Below are 24,355 nucleotides of genomic sequence, written 5' to 3' on the forward strand. Positions count from 1 at the left end.
CCATGGCTTATACGGCTTATATAATCTGCAGCTAAGTATTTTATAGGATCTCTAATAATGATGCAAACCTTACTTTAAAAAAAAATGTTTCCAGTTTTTACTTTTTTTCCTCTTCTATTGTCAATTTACCTTATAAATTGAAACCTGGAACTATTTAAAACAAAATGCCTACTTTTAAAAAATTGCCTTTTATGTGTTTTTCTTATTATGCAAAATGTTAGTTTATCCGCTGCTGTATGAGTCAGTCTCTTAGAAATATTAAATAGTACCTCTTTGAGAGAGCGAGAGAGAGAGAGAGAGAGAGAGAGAGAGAGAGAGAGAGAGAGGCTGTTTTTATTCAAAAACAGCACACTGATGGATCTGTTAGTTGTAAAAGGCAAGGCCCCCTCCCCCTTCAGGGGTAGTTGATGTGAGAGAAATAAGACATAGAAAGAGCTAAACTGCTTTACTTAGTAAGTTATCAGGTATTATAAATTTAACTCTTGGCAGCTTGTAAAGAAAAAAAAAAACTTAACTGAACCCTGGAGACTCAGTAAAATGTAGAAAGGCAGGAGTAAGTTCTTGGAGGACTCTTAAGAGCTTAAAAACAAACAAGACGTAGCAAAAGATGGTCAAGTAAGAAATTCCTTACAGAGGGAAAACAGATTATAATTATGCCCCAAACAGCAGTTTTTAGGCTACTGGATATAATGCAAAATTCCTATATTGAACAATAAGAGGGTGTGAGAAACCTAACTAATAGCAAGACAACAGTATAGCCAGTGGTCACTATGGTAACCAGAGATGAAATGATGCTGATGGGAAAGAACACCGTTAAGATTAGGTGGAGGCCATAAAGAAAGAAGTCAAGTTGCTTTTTCCCATTTATTTCTTTCTGACTTTGAAAAGGAAAGATACAAGAATAGGCACTAGCTAGGAAATACCACAATATGAATTACATAGTTTTCCCTGGTCTTGGGGTTAGCAGAGGGCAGGCAGTGATAAGGATAGGGACGATAATTAAAGGTGTTAGTCATAGAAGGGGACAGCTATGGGCCTTACCTCCAGGAATATAGAAGAAGAAATGCTTCCAACCCACCCAGGATCAGGATGGCTTGCAGCCATCTTTCTACTGCCAATTCTGCTTAGCAGCTACATGATGGTTTAAACTGTACAGTCTCAAAACGGATACGACATAAGAGAGCACAAGATTAAAATAAAATTGGGAACACATTTTTATAAAGTTAATTGATTTGTGTTCATGTTTTTTCAATTGCTTTGAATATTTACATTTTTATTATCATAGGGGAAGCAGTCTGTTTACTGGTTAACTGGGCAATATATTGGTGATATATGTAGTAGATAATTTACGTCTCATTTAATTCAATGAGAGAGCTAGTTATTCAAGAAATAAGGTCATATTTTGCCAAAAACATTTTAATTTGTGTACAATGATGGCTATAAATCTGAATTTTTAAGATGTCAATTACCAGAGAAGAAACGGGCTGCCCGTTTATGCTATTAGATAAGGAACTATTATTAGGCAAACTGAATTCACTTGACAAGTTAACGGTAAAAAAATGACCTCGTCAGGTAAGGGGGGTGGGGGGTGGGGGGTGGGAGATGAAGGTAAGGGGAATCAAATATATGGTGATGGAAGGAGAACTGACTCTGGGTGATGAACACACAATGGGATTTATAGATGATGTAATACAGAATTGTACACCTGAAATCTATGTAATTTTACTAACAATTGTCACCCCAATAAATTTAATTAAAAAAAAAGAAAAAATGACCTCGTCATCTGTTGGTCAGAATCTGGTTTCATAACTACCCAGCTTTCACAGATATGAGCAACTTCAGAAAAGACCTCTAATATACAAAGGAACCAAGTGGGGAAAATAAATAAAACATGAGAGTTTATGTGCTCTACTGTATGATTGGTCAGTTTTCTAAATAGAAGGGGAAAAGAATACTGAATTATGATGTCTATATACACTAAGGATTGCTATACGAGTCTGCTAGGGCTACCACAACAAAATATCATAGCCTGGATGGCTTAAACAATAGAAATTTTACATTCTCACGGTTCTAGGGGCTGGGAGTCCAAGATAAATGTGCTGGCAGAGTTGGTTTCTCCTGAGGCTTCCCTCCTTGGCTTGTAGATGGCCACCTTCTCAGGGTCCTCACATGATCTTTTTTCTGTTTGCACATCCCTGGTGTCTCTTCCTCTTTTTATAAAGACATCAGTCCTATCAGATTAGGGACGTAATCCTTGTGACTTCATTCAACCTTAATTGCCTCTATAAAGACCCTCTGTTCAAATTCAGTCACATTGAAGATGTTGGGGGGGACACAATTCAATTCATAGCAATTGCCAACCCTCAAAACAGAGCAAGCTAGTAGAAGTATCTACTTATAGATTAACACAAGAAATATTTATTAAACATTCACTATGTGTCAGATACGGCACTAGACACTGGAGGAACTGCAGTGAGGAAAGGCAGACTTGGATGTTAGTCTGAAGATTAATGGGGAAGGGAGTCATTTAAACAATTTTATTACATTAGGTAAAAAGTGGTGGGTTCACTGAGCTATATAGGGGCATGTAAAAGAGGTTCCAAATCTAGTCTTTCCACATGAAAAATAGAAAACCCAGTTAAATATGAATTTCAATTTTTTTTCAGTATAAACATGTTCCAAATATTGCACGGGACATACTCATCTGTCCATTGTTTATCTGAATTTTATATGTATTTACTTTTTAAAATTAAGTTTATTGGGGTGACATTGGTTAGTATAATTACATAGGTTTCAAGTATACAATTCTATAATACATCATCTATATATTGCATTGTATTCACCACCCAAAGTCAATTCTGTTTCCATCACCATGTATTTGACCTCCTTTACCCTCTTCTACTACCCCCACCTCCTTACCCGCTAGTAACCACTAAACTGTTGTCTGTGTCTCTGAGGTTTTTTTCTTTGTTTTGTTTGTTTGTTACTTTCAGTTTTATATCCCATATATGAGTGAAATCATATTTAACTGGGCATCCTATTTTTTATTGTTGCTGTTTGTTCTGTTTTGTTTTGTTTTAGTTTGTTTGTTGTTTTTGTTTTGCTAAACCTGGCAACTCTATAATCCAATCCATAAGGATTAGGAAAACTCCAGAAAGGAGGTGACATGTCACCTGAGACCTGAGGGAATGAATTAAACCAGGAAAAGAATAGGAAACCAAAAGAAAAGGAAGAAGAAAAGAATCCTGCACAAAAGAAAGATGCTAAAGACCAGCAGTGAAATTAGAAATCACTCAAATGCAGAGTATATGAGAACCAGTGTTGAGAAGCAGACATTTGACAATGATGAGCCACAAAATTAAAGAACAGAGGCAAGCATGGGGAGGAGATGGAAGGAATACCAAACGTTACTAGCCTCCAAAGTTTCTCAGTATAAAAGCAAACTAAAGGAGATATACCAGTTGTGACCAATCAATCACCGAGTTTGGGGAGTGTCACTCTAATTTATTTATTTACTTAATCTGTTACTTTGCTTACTTCTCTCATCTCTACCTCCTTTCTGACGGCACTTTCTCAAAACCTCCTGACTGTCAAATGCTTTTTCTGCATCTATTGATATGATCATATGATTTTTATTTTTCATTTTGTTAATGTGGTGTATCACATTAATTGATTTGCAGATGTTGAACCACCCTTGCATACCAGGAATGAATCCCAGTTGATCATGGTGTATGATCTTCTTAATGTATTGCTGAATTCTGTTCGCTAATATTTGAGTGAGGATTTTTGCATCTATGTTCATTAGGGATGGCCTGTAGTTTTCTTTTTTTTGTAACGTCTTTGTCTGATTTAGGGATCAGGGTGATAATGGCCTCGTAAAAAGTGTTTGGCAGCCTTCCCTCCTTCTGGGCTTTTTGGAATAGTTTGAGGAGAATAGGTGATAATTCTTTTTTGAATGTTTTGTAAAATTCACATGTAAAGCCATCCAGTCCAGGGCTTTTGTTTGTTGGGAGCTTGTTGATTACTGATTCAATTTCTCTGGTGGTAATCAGTCTATTCAGGTTTTCCATTTCTTCTTGAGTTAGCTTTGGAAGGTATGTTTCTCGGAATCTAACAAAAAAAGAATAAATGAATAAACTAATCAGAAACAGTCTCAGAGACATAGAGGAAAAACTGAGGGTTGCTAGATGGCGGGGGTGGGGATAAGGGAGAAGGTGAGAGGATTAGGAAGCACAATTGGTAACCACAAGATTGCCACGGATATATGAAAGTCAATTTGGGGAATAATCAATAATGTTGTAAAGATTTTGTAGGGTATCCGATGGACACTTGTCTCATTAGGGAGACCACCTCAGGGATGATGTAGATGCCTGATCACTGCACTGTACACCTGAAGCTGAAGCTGAACAATAATGAATGTCAACTATAATTTTATATATATTTATATATATAACTATAGATAGATAGATATAGATATAGATATATAGTTACAAGAAACAGAGTACAGCATTAGGAATAGAGACAGGTGGAAATGTAATGGCTGTATGCGATGTCAGAGGGGTAGTAGATGGGGCGGGGGGATTAATCACTGTGTGAGGGGTATAAATGGTAAATGTCTAACTATTGCATTGTTTTCTACACCTGAAACTAATTTTAAAAAAAGAATAAAACAAAAAAGAAACCCTCCTGATTGGTTTCCCAGCCTTCTTCAAACTATTCTTCACTGAGCAGCAAGATACAAAACAGATCTGATCAGATCTTCCCCACACCGAGAACTCTCAGGACATTTCAAGATGAACTTCTATCTTGTTTAAGCCAGTACAAATTATTCAGAAAGTGATGCTAAGATTTAAGAAGCTGATGGAGATTTTAAGATAATTTTTAAAAAGCAAGATTGGAAATATAAAATCTATAAGTATGTGTATGTGTGTGTATGTATTTATGCAAGTTTTGTGACATAAAAACTCCAAAGGAAAACTGCCTAATATCCTTACAGATTCTAAATCATTTAAAGCACGAAATAATTAGAATGATACATCATTATTTTTGGTAAAGATTTGAGTAATTCCATTCCAAAATTATTATTTTCTATTTGAAAAACTGAGCATCAAATAGTGTAACATACTTACTAGTGAGCATCAGAATTAAAATTAGAATGAAGGTTTCCTGGTATCTTAATATAATATACTTGTACTTTTATCATGCTGCTTTGTATAAATTATATATAAACATCTAATAGAATATTTCCAGTGAAAAGATTTCCAAGCCAATAGTAATTTTAGCGGCCAATATTTTTTATGAGTAAAATAATTTTATATTACCTTATGAATTTAATTTGGATGTGTTTAGTGTCCAGATTATATGGTCATTAGGTTTTGTTTTGTTTTGTTTGTGTGTTTGTGTGTGTGTGTGTGTTATGTATGTGTGTGTGTGTTTACATATTGTGAAATATCTCAGCAATAGCTATGAATAATTTTAGGATATGAGACCCATTTATTTAATAATGTTTACCCAATTCTATATTAGGTGGTCAGTCATTCTCGGATTAAAACAGAAAAACAGTGACTATTATTTCACAAAGATATGCCATAGACCTTAATTATTTTAAATTTTGGTGATTGACAATATAATTACATTAGTGCTTTTAATTTTGTCAAATATTTTGTTGTTCACAGAGCATAACTGTGATGTATAAGTGACAAAGAATTTTTAAAGTTTAATGTGTATTATTTTGTACCTGAAGCAAAGTAGCATTCTATTGTTAAAGACAGCAGAGTTAGTGTCTGGTTTGTTTATAACCTGCTAGCAAGTTATTTAGAACATAAATATTACTATAAAAGACATTTCATAAGAAAGAGGATTCATCATTTAGATGTCGCCTATATGTAATGTCTAGTAAAGCATGAAAGTGCTATTACTTTTCTTTCTGGCAAAATTTTAAAAGACATCTAAATTGTCAGCTTGCTAGGAAGGGATAGAATTGTCAGCTTGCTAGTGAAGAATTCTGGAATCGTCTGTCTCGTTTAGGGTTGTAGTCATGATGATTCCTCGGAATGAGCTTTGACAATTTACCACAATAAATGTTAGAAAGTGCTCTAAGGATAAACGAAGAGTAACTTACATTCTGAGGAAGTTGGAAGGATTCATAGAGGGCATGACATTTGAGCTGTTTCGAGGATGAACGATTAAGATTTCTTCAAGTTAAAAGAAGAATGAACATTCCTGGCAGAAAAATGCATTGGACAATGCATAGAAAAATGCAGAGGCATTGTGAATATGTGTTGGGTGGAAGAAGTTGACAACATTTATAGAGTAGGCTATGTGGAAACCAACTAGAAAGCTATTTCAGCTGTCAAGGGAAGAGAAGGCAACATCATCCAGCATTCCAGCAATGATTACACAGAGGAGGGGCCACATTGGAAAATCTGACTCATTCGTGACATTGAAAGTGGAAAATTATAGAAAATATAGAGTAGGAGATGGTTCCCAAGGCTTAGCTTAGGAGACTGAACGAGTTGTCAGTTCATTAACTGAAAGATGGCGGTACATTTTGAAGGTAGGATTTGGGGGAGCAAATAATGAGAGGATGCAGTAAACATTGTTATCAGTTTAAAGAACAGTAAAAGTAGTAGTCAATAAGAAAGTCTATACAGGGGAAGAAATTCACTGGGGAAATTAATCTAGTGAGGCTTACTTGAAGTATACATTTTTATCAAGAAAAAAAGGGTTTTGCCTCTTACTCTGATATTGAGGTTAAATGATTGTACATATTTACTCTATTTCTACATAAAAGTAGAAAATGTCTAAAAAATATGATAACATATTCTTAAATTTCTATACTCTGACCAATTATATCTGTTATAATGTTTACAAAGCAGATTACCAAATCTCATGGTAACTCTGAGACAAGCAGGAAAATTTAATTATTCTAAATATGTTCTTTTTACTATAATTGGGGAAAAAAATTTTAAAATATAAATAAACCACTTAATCTAAGAAGTGAAAGGATTACTCTAATTATATGGTATAGTCACTTATCTCAAAATATCCATCTATCCCCCTACTTTGACACTGCACCCTCTCAACCTCAACACTCAGATACACGCGCACACACACACAAGCACAGTGCAGATAAACCCATTTAATGAATTATTTTCTAGTTTCCTTAAAAACTAAACAGATAGTCCAGGAGAATGATGAAATTATGTTACTTTTCTGCTTCAGATTAGATTTGGTCCTTGGTTCAGAGCCAGTCTAGGTAGACAGTTTTTGCTACTTTATAAGAAAACAGGTACGTTTTTGTCTTCATTGATGTTCATTTCTGTACCTTATTTTGTTCTACATTTATCTAGAAAATGTGAAATAGAAAGAAGATTTGTTCTGACAGCATCTGTATGTTAATCTCACTGTAATTGCTAGAGGTGGATTGAGTTCTAACTGGGTTCATGAAAGAAAGTAAAACTTTGAATTTATATTACTAGGAGTTATTTGGTCTGTGGCATCCTGCATCAGTAAGAAAAATAAATATTTGTTATCTAGGGCTTGGTGCAAAATTTCAAGGTCAGTCAACATAAGTGCTATCAAGAGGCATTTCCATTTGAAAGGGTTCATTAGTGACAAAGGAGAAAAAATCTTAGAAATATTTTCTCTCCATTTATTCATATTATTGTAAATATCACTTCCCTGAAAACACAAAGCCAAATGAGGGCTTAAATTCTATTACCCCTTAACATATAAAGCTATACCCTTTATGTAATCATTTACGTGATTCTCTTTAATGGACCACCTGCTCGAAATCAAACCATGGCCACTAGTAAAGTTCCAAAAATATCTGCATTATTCACACATTATGCTGGCACTATACCTGAAAATGAGTCTAATTATCTGAACGAGACTATTCCTACATTATATAACTATAAAATTAGAAAGCTTTGGGAATTGTATAAGCTCTTGTCTGAGAAGGGAGAAGAGAGTTTCCAAAGATGATGTGTAAAAGCAGTGATTGGTGAAAAATGTAGTGTTTCCTATTTGTAAGCCCTTCAGTTAAGTCCATTCAACAAAGTGGTTTTGTAAGCATAAATCAAGGGAGGGACAAATAAAGGGAAAAAAATTAAAACACCTTATATTATATTTTGCTCTATCAAACTGACAGAGATTGAAAATAAACTGATAACATCTGCTGGCAATGGTGAAAGGAAATGGATAGTTATATATAATACTCTGGTCAGTATTAATTGATACAAATAATTGAGCAATTTTGCAATATTTATCAAGAAGAGTAAAAGTGTTCTAATCCTTTTCACACAATAAATGCACAAGAACTTACGTTTGAGGTTGTTTATCAAGGCATTAATTACAATTTGGAAAAATACTGAACTGTATAAATTTCTAGAATAAGAAAAAGATTGGTCAAATATTTTGATAGACATATTCACAACAGAATATTTCATAGTCTTCAAAAAGAATGTTTTAAGGAATGTTTAATGATATAAAAAATGTTCACAATATAATGCTAAGTAGAAAAGCGTGACAAAAAACAATATAGTTAATCTTAATAATATATGTGTGTGTTGCATGTGTGTATGTGTGTTGGGGGGGGAGGGAGTTTGGGTTTGTATGTACTCTGTTTCCCCAAAAAATAAGACCTAGCTGGACAATCAACTCTAATGTGTTTTTTGGAGCAAAAATAAATATAAGACATAGTGTTACTTTATATTATATTATATTATATTATATTATATTATATTATATTATATTATATTATATCATAGACCCAGTCTTCTACTATAGTAGAATAAGACCGGGTCTTATATTAATTTTTGCTCCAAAAGATGCATTAGAGCTGATTGTCAGCTAGGTCTTATTTTTGAGGAAACATGGTACGTACTTGGAGTGCAACCTTGAATGATAAGAAATAGTCCATTGTGTTAATAGTGCTTTATATTTGGATGATAGTAGTATGTTGAATTTTATTTTCTTATACCTTTCTATATTTTCCAAATGCTTCATAATAAATATACATTACCTTTATATTATGAAGAAAACAAGTGGAATTTTAAATAGCAAAATTTCAAGTGAGCAGAATTATATATCCAAAATCTCTAAACAGTTCTTCTTTCTTTCTTACTCTTATTTTTTTTTTCTGTGCCAGTATAATAATGTTCATTAGAAAAGTATCACTCAGGTATATTTCATGTGATTGAATGGTTAATAGTGTACTTTCTAAAGTAATACAATTTCTACTTTTATCCTCTCTCAAATGTTTTTCAATTTACTTCTATTATCAATTTAGGATGTCCATATTAACATATAATGCTCTCTCTTTTCTGTTAGAACTGCTTCTTCTAAACAAGATATGCCCGTCATTTCTGTATGGTAATGATCATACCAATTTTTCAAGATACTTCTGAAATACTTATGTAACTATTTGGGTTCAATTTTTAGGTTCAAGTAGTTTATTATATTCACTATGCATATTGATTCAAGACATTCAGTCATTTATTTTCCTGGATGTCTGTTTCTGAGGAATGGGTAACCTATCCGTTCTGTTCTTTCTGTGATGTCACATACTTTTCTTCAGAGTATCTAATTATATACTTTTGTTGGGCAATTTTACTTATATGTGAAATTGCAGTTTTAAGTCTTTTTCAACAGGTTAGTGAATCTAAGGCAAAACAAAGTTTCTATTTTTGCCTCTAATGCAACATTTCTCTGTATAAAAAAGAATTTCACATTGCATATCTGTCTTGGATTAGGAATACAAATAAAAGAGAGACCTCATGGTCTAATTAAGAATCATTCTACCTCAAGAGGTTGACAAGGAAACAACTGTAATAAATTTATGCCATATTGGGCCCTTGTCATTTCTGTATGGTAACAGAAATTTACTGGAGAAGACACACCTAACTTTTGGTTGGAAGCTAAAGAGGAAGTTGTATTAATTTACTAGGGCTGCAACCATAACAAAGTACAAACTGGATGGCTTAAGCAGAAATTCATTGTTTCATAAGTTTGGAGGCTGGAAGTACAAAAATCAAGTATTATCAGGTTCGGACCCTTTTGAGGACTATGAGAGAAGGATCTGTTCCAAAACTCTCTCCTGGGCTTATAGGTGGGTGTCATCTCCATGTTTCCACATCATCCCTCTATGTGCATCTCTTTTCATATGGCCTTCTTTTTATAAAAATACCTCTATGACCTCCTCTTAACTAGTAATTACATCTGCAACAAACCTATTTCTAAATATGGCCACATTCTGAGGTACTGAAAATCGAGGCTTCAACACATGAATTTGAAAAGACCCTGGGATAATAGAGGAAAATATTTCTACAGGGATAATCTTTAAATTTAATTGAAAATGATAAGGAAGAGTAATCTGGAAGGGATGGACAGGCAAGATGGTTTAGGAAAAGAAATAGATAATGCAAAGGCCCCAAATCATGAAAGGTAAGGTGTGAGTGTGGTGGGGAGAGGAGATTAAAACCATGGCAGCTGCTTACATACCTGGCTGTGCAACCCTAAGGGGTTGGTAGTGAGGGTCGCAGGGAGCCAGTGAAGAATTGTACACATTCTCACACAGATGTGAATTTGGGAAACGGTTGTTGTGGTAGTGCTGTGATCTTTTTGAGGTGTAGTCTGTCCTCCAATGGGACCCCATCACTGAGACATGGTCTTTTCATTTAAAAGCTCATCTGCTTTCTTGAAATCGTTTCCAATTCTCTTTGCAAAACTTTGACTCCTGATTGTAGTCTCTTCATTCTCTCAACTCCTGTTGCCTTTCATTATTGTTTAAAGAATTTAATCCAGGAAGAATTTAAACTGAAAAAAATCCATATATGGCATTCATTACTTATAAGGTAAATAAAGATATGTATTTAAATACTCAGAATATTTTACATTGTTGTTTGAAATTGGACTTTTAATCTCACATTGTAGACTAACAATGAAAACAAAATTCAGAATCATAACAAAATAGTTTGGTTTTAAAATGAGCCCTGATTGTGCCATTTTAAGCTTTCATAAACCTTTCATTTAACTGTTATTCTATCTAAGAGTGCATTCTCACATGCTTTTAACTTACTTGCAGCTTTAAACTTCTTAAATTAATTTCCCTTTTATTTTAACTCTTCTTTCAGCCTGAGGGTGACCAAGCAGGCTTGTATGTTTTATGAATCTCTTGAAATCTTTCCAATTATAAAGTAACTGCCTAGATTTATACCCAAAGCAACTTAATTTATTAAAAGATTATCACTACAATCCCTGTTTATTTAGTTGAGTTTAAAAATTGCAGCATTTGCTCTAAGTATCCTGAACACACAAGTACCACCATCATTAGCATTAATTAAAATATTAATAAACATAGATACTTTCAGAAGTTATCTATTGTTAAGATTGAAAAATGAATATAGAGCAACATGAGGTGCCATTTAAAAATGCTTTCTCCGAGTTGTTTATATCAGATCGAAAACAGGTCTTTCATCACGTCTTGTGAAGGGCACCGTATTGACATTGTGTCACATCACAAAAGGCAAGGAGTCCCTGAGATGAGACAGCTCCGTGGAAAATGCTTTCTTACGAGCTCCTACTCAAATCTTTGAAAGAAGGTGTGGAGTGAAGTGTTTCACATAAAGTGGAACTTTTGACAGAATTAATATTAACCACCATGCACCCAAATTTTCATTAAATAAAATATTTGACTAACCTACATCTAAATATACTATACACATCTCTGGCTTCTCAACACATCATGCTGAATAACTGATCTTTCTCTTAATAACACATTCATCATTAACATAAATCATTATGCTACAGTATAAAATATCTCAGGAGATATTGAGGTCTAAGACCACAATATGAGTAATTTATTTAAGGATGAGACGAGTGATTAGATAAGGTTCCAACCAAAACCTAAGATTTTATTAATTAAATAGCCTCTATCTGACTACTTCTGTTCCATTCTCTTATTCTGTATCTCTGTAAGCAAATCTTCAGATATTATTCCAGAAACTTATTACTTTAGGTTGTTACCTTATGAAAGTTAGATCTTTGAGAGTATCTTAATGCTTAGAAATTTGTTTCCTCATACTGCTCTTGGCTAAGGTTCACAACTTACCTGAAAGCAAAATTCTTTTTTTTTTTTTTATTAAAGTTTATTGGGGTGACAATTGTTAGTAAAGTTACATAGGTTTCAGGTGTACTGTAAGAGTTTCTTACAGAATTGGAATTTTTTTCTGAACTTGGGCTATTTTAATCTTATCTTGAAGTCTGCTTTCTACTGTCCTCTATAGCTATATTTTCATATTTAAATAGATCAATATATGAGAATTCCAAGAGACAATGTGTGGAGAGAGAAGGACAGAAGTATTAAAATATTGTTATTTACCTGTGTGATACAGTAAGGAGAGATTTTTGAGTAAGTTTATATATGCCACTACTTAGTACAAATCTTCTCTCAAGAGAGAATTTTTCCAGAATGATTCTATAATGCTTAGGTTGATGTTCTTTAGTTAGTTAAGATTATAGTAATAACGGTGATGAGGAGGAGGAAAACAAGGAAACTAGCATTATTTATAGTCTGGAACAGTTAAAGAAAACTTTAAAAAGGATTTGAGCTTCAATAAGTAATCCAAACTCAAATTCTATGGATTTTTTGTGAACACACACTGTGACTCGTAGGCAATGACCTAAATAAATTAAAGAGTAAAACAGAATATTCTATTTATTATTCCAAGGTATTCCAGTTTACAGATTTCTTTAACAGCAACTACTGTGATGTTTTAAGACCTGCAAACAAATTATAATAACCAATGAATAAAAATCATTCCACATGGTTTAAAAGGATATTGTGGTTTTACCATAGATTGGCAGGATTGGTAAAGATGAAGAAAATGGATAAAGGACATTAAGTAGTGGGTGTGGTATAAGCGAGAGCATAGAATTGGAAAAGTATGCTTTTGGAAGTACTGGTGAAAGAGCTGAAAAGTTAGGCTGAAGAGAGTTTGAATGTCAAGCTAAAAAATGTCATGGATCAGCTTTCCCTAAAATGTGTGGTTCAGAATACTAATTCCTAATTACAATAATAAACTTTAACATTTTTAATCTTTTAAAAAAGTGGTTAGGAAACACTGGTTTGAACAAAGTAAGCGTATTTCTTTATCACAAGACCTCTCTGAGCCGTTAATATGCTAATGAGCACTGCTTTTTCTCAGAGGAAATGCAGCTCAGGAACTTGGACTGGGAAATACAGCTATTGAAAATGTGGACTCAGTGAAGGGTCTAGAACTGGGGAATGGACGGGCATTTTAGTAGATTAGTCAAGATGTTTAATGTATGTGTTGATATATAAAATGGATACAAATCTAATATTTCCTTTTATAGCAATTATAATAATATGCAATTATGGACTTATCTGTATAACTTTCTATTCAATGGTCATTCTCCCTCACTATCCAGTTAATTTATTAGAGCATGGACCTGAGCTCTTACTCACTGGTGTTTTCCATTTATATAACCCAATAAGTACCTATCTAGCACATAGTAGACATTTATTAATATTTGTTGAATAAATGATGGTAAAGGAAAGATAACCTGGAAATAGTTTACTTCCATACAGTTATAGTTTGGTAGTACTACTACCAAATGATATGGGTCTAAACCAGATTGAATGGTAAAGAAAGAGGAAGATGTAAAATATTTAGTATACAAGTAAAGAAAGGAGCAGTAAAAGAAGAATTCAAGGTACAGAATTAAGAGAATTAAAACACAACTAATCAAAACAAGAAATCAAGGAGGAAGGCAGTGTCTAGTACAGAATAGAAGATTAGTAAATATTTCCAAGTTTTGCTTTAGACTTTTTGAGTTTTGTTTTAAGATAGGTAGCTCATTAAACAAAAAATAAATTAGGGGTGATGGTTTGTATTAGGAAACATTCATAGAAAGAGACTCTTGAAATCAGTAGATGAAAATTCTTGGGAAGAATGTGAATGGAGAGAACAGAAGCATCGCTGTTCTTAAAAGAAGTAACTTGTCTAAAAGCATAACTTAGAAGTATTTGATAAGCTTCTTTTTGGTACCAGGCACCACACTTACCTTCTTGATTTTTTGTTTTGATTGCTAATGTAATTATATCATCATTAAAGACTATGAGAATTTTGTCCTGATAATCCATTGATCTTTATCAAGACAAACTTTTATCCACATATTGACAGCAAATCAAATCATGTATAACAATTGCAGGCTTCCAGATAATTGTAATTATAAGATGAAAACAAACCCATGAAATCTGAGTGTTTTTGAAATGTGATCATTTCAATGGTCAAAAAGCAAACAAAGCTTCAGATGCTCTACTTGGAGTCCTAGAATCAACATGCATGGTGTCTTGATAAGGGGGTTTCAGAGACATACTGGAGGTTAGGTAATGGTTTTAAAGATGTTTCTTGAAGTAGGACATGGAGAGAGCTTGGCAGCTTTCCATATCCCTGTGGCACATTTAGTGAGGCAAATGGTTTCTCAGTGAATAAATTAGAAACATTTGTCATTTGAAAAATGTAAGACTGTGCCAACTAATGAGGACAGCCAGAGTATTTGTCACAAGAAATCTTGGAAAGATTGAACTTTCCTTTATCCCCTTATCTTTCAAGGTATGGAATATTATGCAAGGATAACATAGACACAGGTCTAAAATCCTAAGAAATACGGACGTATTGAAACCTAGGTATTTTGATACATATATCCTTATAGCTTGAGTCAACTATTGCAGGTATAATTCTCAAATGGTTAAAATTCTTTTTGGTTTAAATTATCAGTAGAGAAGAATTTGAAGAATGTAGCAAGATGAGTCTTCCTTTTACTTCTCCTAGGTTAGTTAGGCCATGTTAGCAAGCCATGCTATTTAAATGCATTTGATTCTGGGAGAGTGTTGAAATGAAGGCTGCTCCCTGTACTGTGGTTGTAGAAAAAAAATCGACTTTAGCTACTCAATTTAGATTTTTTAAAAATCTGATTAAGAGAGAAGGGAATCCATGCAGTGTTGTGAAAATCCAGAAAAGGATGCTCTTACCACTGATTCCAAGGAATTTACATGAAGGGCCTTAACAGAAAGAGATGAATACCTGTTTTGCTTTTGCCTTTTTAACTCCCTTTGAAAAACTGACAATCCAAGAATTTGTCATTTGGATGTATGCTAAGGATAGGTAGTAACACAGGAGATTAGAATGAATCCGAGTCACACTCCAAACCCTGGTTTGAAACTACATGCCTCTGTGGTCTACTGGGCAATGGTCATGTTTCAGCCAAAAGCAAATATTTGCTTCTGTGTATCATATATGTAACGTGCATTCTTGTGTTTTGTGCTTCACTCAATTCCTGAAAGTATTTCTCAATTCTACCTATTTTCCTTTCCATACTTTTGACATTCAAATAATTTAAAACCGATCGCTAGGTAAGAGGATGATATGAGATCCCATCTTAGGTCTACTAAGTATTGTATGTGACTTTATGCACGTCACAGACTCATTAAACCTTAACTAGCTTATTATAAAATATGGGAAATAATACATAAGTGCCTATTTCTTATGAAAAAACAAGGTGATAGATTATAAATTGTTTTGTAAATTTTTCAAAGACACTACAAATAAAAGTCATAATTAGCTCCCATATTTATTTGCTAATATTGATAATACTTTTAAAGTATCTTCTCTGAACCAGGTACTAGACCAGGGAAATGTGCCTTGCAGAGGCAGCCCTATTTCTGAAGGCCCTAATAAGAAAGATCATGTAGTCTTAGGAATATAAAAGAAGCTGTGATTGCAAAGAGCACAGAAAGCAATGAGAAGAGTGACAACGGGTGAGGCAATGCAGGGGATGGTGCATGCGTGTGGAAGGCAGCAGTCAGACCCCAGAACCGTATCATTTCTGGATAAGACTCAGTAAAAAGACTGGACTTTTCCTAGAGGTCAGAGAGGACTCATGGAAGTATTTGTAGCAAAAGCCTGGCATCACAATATTGATGTTTTAAAAAGGTCACTCCAGCAGCACTGTGAAGGGAAAACCGTAGAAAGAGATCCATATAAATGCAAGAGATAATTGTTTGAGCTAGTGTTCAAAGCAGTTGAAATGAAGAAAAATAGTCTTGGTTCGGGAAATGCTAAGGCTGTTTAATGGTCAGGACTTGATGATAAATGTGGGACGTGAGGGAACTAAAGTCAAGAAAAGTGCCAAGGTTTCTATATTGAGAAACCAGGTGAATGGTTTGCCATTCAATGAGGTTGAGAACACAGGAGGAGGTGGGGGTTTGGGCAGAACCATCATCTCTAACACTGTGAATGATTAAAACTATAAATCACAATTTTAAGTGCTTTGTGTGTACTCTGTTATTTCACAGACAACTAATCTGATAGAAATAAAATAATATGCCCAAAATCACACACCAGGGAGTTAGCTACAGAATCTTGACCCTCATGATGTTTTCCATACCTTTTGAGAGCATCATTTCAATTTTGAACATGTTACACTTGAGATGCCCATAAAATGTAAAGTGGAAATAATAAGGGAATTAAATCTGAGTAGAGATAAAAAAAATACTTTACAGCCATCCACTCATTGACATTAAGTGAGAGTTGGGAAAGATGAATGTGATTGTAAAGGGAGAGAGAGTGTATAATTAGAAGGACAACAGGCCTGGTGGGGGCGGGGGGGTGGGGGGGGACTCTAATACTATCAATCTTTGGTGGAGAAGATGGCACCTTCTTAAAAGATTGAAATGGAGGAACCGAAAGGGAAGGATAAATCTCAGAAGAGTATGATGTAAGAGGAGCCAAAGAAAGAAAGTGTTTCCGGAAGAAGGATGTGGTTCTCTGCCTAGTACTCCTAATAGGTTGAGGGATTAAAAGCATGCAAGCAATTTAAAGGAAAATTTTCCTTTATGCATGGAAGTTAACCTCCCACCTTCCTTATTTATCTATTCTTACAACCAAGATTCAACTAAGCAAAAAGAAATTTTAAAATACATATACTCACAAGGACAGAGAAAATAGCAGACATCAGGATATAAGAAATTTCAGCAAATTTTGAGCATCCAGGAAACAGAGATGCTGTGTATACTCATCTACATGCAAAGTGCATTGTTGACTCCATTATAAAATACCCACAAAGAGATACAAAAATTTATTTACTCTATGGACCTCTTGAAAGTCTTGAAGACAACAGGTACCAAGCAAGTACCTGAAAAGATTTAGTACTGAAAATAGGCAAATTGACTGAAATTCTCTATGTACAAAACTATGCCCCAGGCAGAACATGAGAATATTCTTTGGCTTGCTGCCAGATCATCCTGCAATGAAACCTATTGTGCATACAAAGCTTTCAATTAGCTTTTTAGAGCTTCACTGTTCAACACTGAAGGACAGCCGGGATCACCAGATATTTTAATAAAACCCCTATCATGAAAGATAAAGAACTAAATAGACAAACAAAAAAATAGAACTCAGAAATAATGCCAGAAGCAGGGGTAAAAAGATTTAGTTTATAGTTAATATCTTCTGAGAGAACATGAAAACTGTATGGCCCCCAGAAATACAAACAAGATACTATGAATAAGGAACATGCATTCAAGAAGCAACAAGTAATTTTTGGAGAGTAAAACTATGTTATGAGATAAAGATAATACAGTAGATGGATTTAGAAGATAAAGTTGAGAAAAATCTCCCAGAAAATAGAATAAAAAGACACAGACATGGAAATTACAAGAGAAATCATAATTAAATTATCAGATAAATCTAGGAGGTAGGGTCTAATCCAGTTAATCAGGATTGCAGAAAAAGAAAATAGAAACAATGAAGAGGAAAAAATGTCAAATAATAACAGAAATAAATTTTTTTAAATTTATTGGGGTGACAATTGTTAGTAAAATTACATAGATTTCAGGTGTACAATTCTGTATTACATTATCTATAAATCCCATTGTGTAAAATTTAACAGAACTGGCAGAGAAGTGCTTCCAAAGTGAAAAGGTCCCCATCAAGCACCAGCTCAATGGATTGAAAAAAGATTAAAATTAAAGCACCCTATCATGAAATTTCAAAAAAACTAAGAAAAGACAAAAATTCTAAAATGATCTGGTGTAAGGGAAGGTGGGTATAAAACAGGATTTTGAATAGTAATGGAACTGAATTTCCTGACAACAGCTTTAAAAACTAGAAAATAATAAATTAAAAAGGCCTTCAAATTTATGAAGGAAAATTATTTCTGACCTGAAAGTATATATGTGTATATATCAAGCTAAAATTTTAGTTTTTTGTGAGTGAAATAATACCATGTTCAGACATGCAAAGTTCTCAAAAGATGTACCTACCATAGATGCTTTCTCAGAAAGTTATTGGATATTATATTCCACCTTTGGATGTTTTCCAATAAATCTAGAAAGGCATGGGATCCAGGAAGTAGGAGATATAACACAAAAAAGAATTGAAAAATTCACAGAATAATAGTGAAGAGAAATTCCAGGATGACAGATATATGGCAGGTCTAGAAAAGCAACCACTCCAGACAGGAGCAGGTGTGACTGCACGAGAGGAGACAGGGAATTGAATTAGTGGAAGGTACATAGAAAAACCAAGCAAAGAAAACAAGAGACAATTTTTAAAGAAACAAAAAGATGCACAAGAAATAAAATATGATTGAATTGCAAATGTATATAATCATCATATAATAAATCCTATTAATTTAAAAGAAAATTGCAGAGAAAGAGAGAGAGAGGTCGGTAAGAAGTATGTGGGAATCTACTAGAAGAAGGTAAATTGCCACATTACATACTAATAACCTGTAATTTAAAAATTCAAGATTAGCACTATAATCAAGTTATTTAGAAATTTAGGGTAGAAAAAAGTTCTAAAAATTTGGAAGTTATTATGTGTAGGGAGCATAATTCAGGAATGGAAGGAATTGAGAGTCCATGCATTAAATACCAAAATTATCAATAGGTGGAAGAGGATGTTCAAGAGATGCTAAGTTAACGGTGTAAGAAGAGTAATAAGATGTTACTGCCAGGTAATGAGACCGTCAAAGAAACAGGAATTTTGGAGGATGAGAGAAGAGTAATAATTTTTAGAGAGCAAGGAGGATAACAATTCCACTTTCTAACCGTGAAGTGTTTAAGGTGTTTGACTATCAATGTGCTCCACTTGTAAAGGCTGTAAGTGAAGGAACATTCAGTGAAGAGGATGAGGCTCAATGACGTGTTGATCTTGATAGAAGGCATAATCTTTGAGTTCAGAGGGAGTCCAGGAAAGAGAAGTTGGGCCAGGGGACGAGCTCAGCACATTGTGGGGGACAGAAAAGATGACCAAAAGAGCCCACGTTTTGGGCCAATGAAAGGCAAAGCTGTTCTAAGTGAGTTAAAGTCCAAAAGTTTCTGTGGACAGTGAATATTCTCTCCAAGTGGTTCAGGAACAGACCTACATATTCTCTTTTTTTCTCTTGGTTCATAATAAAGAAATTGTGGTGGTAGCAACAGATGAGTAATAAAAAAACAAAAAAATACCCATGTGGTTCAGCACAAAAGGATAAATGCAAGGTACGATGCAACAAAAAGCATGAACAATTGATTCCACACTCATTTGTGGGTCATCGAGGCAGACAGGGTATATGCCTTCAGTCAGCTCTATGGCATCACAGCTGAGTGGTCAATATGGCAACTAGTGACTCAAATTAAAAACCTGGGAATCTTTCAAGATACCGTTCTTTCCCCCACAGCCTCCCCTTTCATCTCTCATTTAATCCATCACCAACACTTTGGATTCTGCTTCTTAAATAATCTTTCCATCACTTCTGTCCATACTTACTGTTGCTGTCATAGTCTGAGCCATCATCATTTTTCTTTACAACTGCAATAACCTCAACAAACACTTAGTAGGTGCCTAATATATGTCAGGTATTTACTAGGTGCATTTACTGGTTGCCTAATATGTTCTAGATCCCTCATAGAGATGTGGAAGTCACCAATCTATGATCAAGAATTTCAGGTAAGGTCAAGTATAATAACAGTTACAAAACCTTGTGATTCAGGCTCCCAGAAATGAGAAGTGTAGGAATTCGAGAGATAGAAAGTAATGGAAAAGAAAGGTCATCTTTTTAAATGTTTTTTAGTTGGCCTTCTACAGATTACCATGTGCAAATAACCACCCATTGAGGAGAGAGAGAATCCCCTCCTCTAACACTTTAGTTTATATGGCTGGACTAGTAATTAAAACAGTAAAATTGACACAAGACTAAATTAATAGGAGAACAATTAATTTAATATATACACACAGGAGAATTATAAGATGCTCAGATCATAAAATGAGGCTCAAAGAAATGATCAAACCAGGCACCTTTTTTTACTTTTTAGACAAAGAAATAATACATTTGTGAGAAATTGAAAGGGCAAAGAAAGTTAGTGCTCATTACAAGGAATCCAAGCAGGGTTCCGGTATTCGTTAGTGAGGAATCTAAACAAAGTTCGAGCTTGGGTAGTAAATTAGTAAAGGCCTTAACAAAACTTGTTTATACAAGCTTTTGACTCCGTATTCTTTTATAATAAATCTCGTGATAAGGTTGTCTCAACCCTCAGGAGTAGGGAGGGCACGTATCACATGGGAAATGTATTTCCTAATTTTAGAGGGATGGAGTGGTCAGGGCTTTCTTCTTCCATGAGCAGTTGCTTTTTTTTTGTTTTCCTTAAGTTTTCAAGGTCAGCACCTTAGGTACCTATTTCTTTTTTTTTTTTTTCCTTTTTTTTTCTTTTTTTTTTTATTAAAGTTTATTGGGATGACAATTGTTAGTAAAGTTACATAAATGTCAGGTGTACAAGTGCATGGGCAGTTTCTTAATTAAGTTTAATTCAAAATACTCAGCATACCATTGTGGGATATCTTCGGGTGGCCTGCCCTGAGCCCAAGCAGAACCCACTTAGCGTATAGGGAAATTGTACACATAATTAAGAAGCAACATGATTAATGCTCTGAGAACTCAGAGGAAGATGCGCGTCATTATTCTTCCTTGGGAGACACACAGAGATTGTGACCTTTTAGTTAGGATGAGAAGTTTTTCAAGAGAATTATCAGTAACTGATGGTGCTTCTGGAGGAAGAGTCCCAAACATGTTCATTTATTCATTCATGCATTCATTTGCTCATTCTAGATTTGTTAATTGAGCATCTATTATTTGTCAAGCACCAAAACAAATGCAAAAAATGAATAAAACATAGTTCTACCCTCAAGAGGTTTACAGTCTATGAGAAGAACGACATGAAAAAAATAGATTTAATAAAATGTTATAGGTATCTAAGTCTGTGCAAGATGTCATGGCATTTAGTTTGTTTCACCTAGAGAGGGACTTGTCAAGGATGTCACAGGTTTCTATCATGATTACAAGTTGTTTTCTTCCATTAAAATCATAGGATTCCTAAAGATAGGCCCCCATTCTTAAGCACAGATCAATCCAACTCGAATCTGTAGCTCCAATAGAATATAAGCTTTCTAGAAACAGAGAATGTGTTCAATTCTTCACTCTGTCCCCAGTACCTGGATCAGTGCCTCGAAAAGAATTGTTATCCAATGAGTATAGGTTGACGGATGGAATGAATTTGTGGTCAAAAAGAAGACATCTTAAATGTCAGGGGTGAAACTTGAATATTTTTGAAGAAATGGGAGAAAGTGTTTTTTCCAAAAAATTCTGGAGGTTTCCATTCTGTACTGTAATTTGTGTGAAATGAAAACCATATTATAGATCCACATTTCAAGTGAGAGTGTAAACATAGCGATAGTATTGCACTGAGTCCTGATTGTACTCTGGCCAATCCTGCCATTCCAAAGCTGTGTGATGGTGGGACGCCTCTTACCCTCTCTACATCTATTTATTTATGTATTAAATGGGAATAAAACCTATCTCACCTACCTTATAAAACTGCTTAAAGGTTTAAATGATATAATGCATGTGCATATACAATACAAACTTGAAAGTATTATGTAATTATAAAATATATACTAACATTAAATTTCTCAGTTTTAAATATAACAAGAATGCCATCCAAAGGCAATTGATTAAGCAGTTGTTTTCTTTTGTTTGTTTGTTTTTCTCTAGTGCAGTGCCTGGAGATGACCACCAAACGGAAAATAATCGGCCGTCTAGTGCCGTGCCGATGTTTCCGAGGTGAAGAAGAAATCATCTCTGTTTTAGATTACTCCCACTGCAGCCTTCAGCAGGTGCCAAAAGAGGTCTTCAACTTTGAAAGGACATTAGAGGAGCTTTATCTAGATGCTAACCAAATTGAAGAGCTACCCAAGGTAATTTTTGACAACCTAAAATATACCCTGCAAATGAGTGTTTCATAATTTCCCAAAACTTGGCATAATCATAATGGTAACCACAGCTCTCTGTGTGGGTAATTTACAATTCATTCAAATTGGTATAACTTTCCCCAATATTCTCATTGCCTTTTAATACCACTCCATTTGTAACTTCATGTAATATGTCAATAACCAATTGACCTCCATGGAAATCATCATTTTATGGATTATGCCTTGTTGTTTTAATTTAAAATGCCTCCCCCCCCAAGAAAATACAGCTTGGTGGATGAGATCAACAGTTAATGTGTAAGAAAGAAAGGAAAAACATGACACTGTTTCAAAACTGAAAGTTTTATATGTTGTATGTTAGGGGAACATTGTTTTAAAACTTGAATTATATGGTCTAAGAAATACCTTTATATACACACACACACACACACACACACACACACACACACACACATGCAATTAATACTATTATGGAAAACATGCTGTTGTTTCTGGAATTTGAAATCATAGATTATTACAAACATCACTGAATGTATATGGCATACAATTAAAAAACACAGTGTAGCAATATGTTTAATTAATATCAAACTTTGCACTCGCGCACACACACACAGACACACAGACACACAAAGAGCCATTATAACATTGTGCTATGCAAAGAAAATGTCTCCTGTGATCTTGTTCTCCATGGCAGAAAAGATTGGATGAGAAGAGATTAGCTACTGCAGACCAAGGCCACGCAACAGGGAGGGTCAAAATCTAAACCACTGGATCCTAACGATCACTTAAATAAGTGACTCAGATTAAGTAGTCAGAATGGCATTGCCTGTGAAAGATTTGCACAATGGCTCTGAGGGGGAAAAAATGTCATGCAACATGTTTTCATTATTGATACGAAATCAAATGCGTATTAAATATCTAGGAACTAGAAAAAGAATCTTCCATAATAAAACTAACTTCATTATCAAAAATCTAAGTATAACATGCTGAGCAAAACAAACTATGAATAATTATTTCCATTTAGGATTATTAATTATGGTGTTTATAAACACTTCAGAGGCAAGAACTATTTAATGTGTACATCCAACCCAATATGCTTCATTTTTGACAACCTAAGAGTACAGTGTCATCTTAGCTTTTTGCTCAGGAGAGCTGGGTCAAGGCTAAAAAATAATTGACAATATGGATTATCATCTGGATTGCACATCAGGTAGAGGCTGGATTGAATTGGTGTCTCTTCTACCACACTATGAACTACTTGAGGTAAAGATGACATCTTATTCATCTTGGCCTCCCTGTATGCATGCATGCCTGCTTTCACATAATGGTTACTCAGTTGATCGGTTGTCACTGCCAGGTGGAACAATGCAGAGAACTTCATGCATTACGGGACTCGATTAGCAAAATTATATAAGGGTAAACAATTGCTAAATGTGGCATTTAGCTCTAATTTAGAAAAATAAGCACAGGTGTTTTTGTAGGGAAAGCCAATCTAGGATTTCCAGATAAATAACATCCAGTGATATTTGAATTTTAAACTAAAAAACAGACACTTTTTTTAGTATATGCATAATTATGCCCCAAATATTGCATTAGATGTGCTTATATTTTAAAAAAGTTTCATTATTTATCTGAAATTTAAATTTAACTGGGCATCCAATATTTTTATTTGCCAGATCTGGAAACCCTAAGCCCATCTAGTCATTTAAAATCTTTTTTAGGTCTATGTGACAGATTCTGTAAGACAAATAGTAAAAACACGGTTAAGGTTGATTAATCAAGCAATATTTATTTAATATCTATTATGAAGTATGTGAGGCTTTACTGGTGTTATAAGAGAATTAAGTATCAATCCTTGCTCTCCATGATCTGACAACCTAATTACAGAGAAATCGGAAGCATTCAAGGTAAATGCACAGTAACTTATAATCAGAGCCAAAGAGCCAAATACTGTGGCAGAGCTTATGTATAAAGAAGAGCTCTGTTCTTGGAGGGGAGTGAGGAGTGCTTGACCCAAAAGCACA

The 24,355-nt window shown here is 34.3% G+C and overlaps 1 protein-coding gene across 9 annotated transcripts in view; it reads left to right on the forward strand.

The window, feature by feature from the left end:
* Positions 1 to 24,355, forward strand: part of LRRC7 (leucine rich repeat containing 7) — a 526,722-nt gene that overhangs the window by 211,718 nt on the left and 290,649 nt on the right. For all 9 annotated transcript variants that reach the window (XM_088791197.1, XM_074334934.2, XM_074334932.2 and 6 more), the window contains one exon: positions 22,117 to 22,319. In XM_088791197.1, the coding sequence (XP_088647323.1) occupies positions 22,117 to 22,319 (203 nt within the window). The remainder of the gene's footprint in view (positions 1 to 22,116; positions 22,320 to 24,355) is intronic.

Source organism: Rhinolophus sinicus, chromosome 14, assembly GCF_057876585.1.
Source record: "Rhinolophus sinicus isolate RSI-liver-muscle chromosome 14, RSI-T2T, whole genome shotgun sequence".
Taxonomy (NCBI): Eukaryota; Metazoa; Chordata; class Mammalia; order Chiroptera; family Rhinolophidae; genus Rhinolophus; species Rhinolophus sinicus.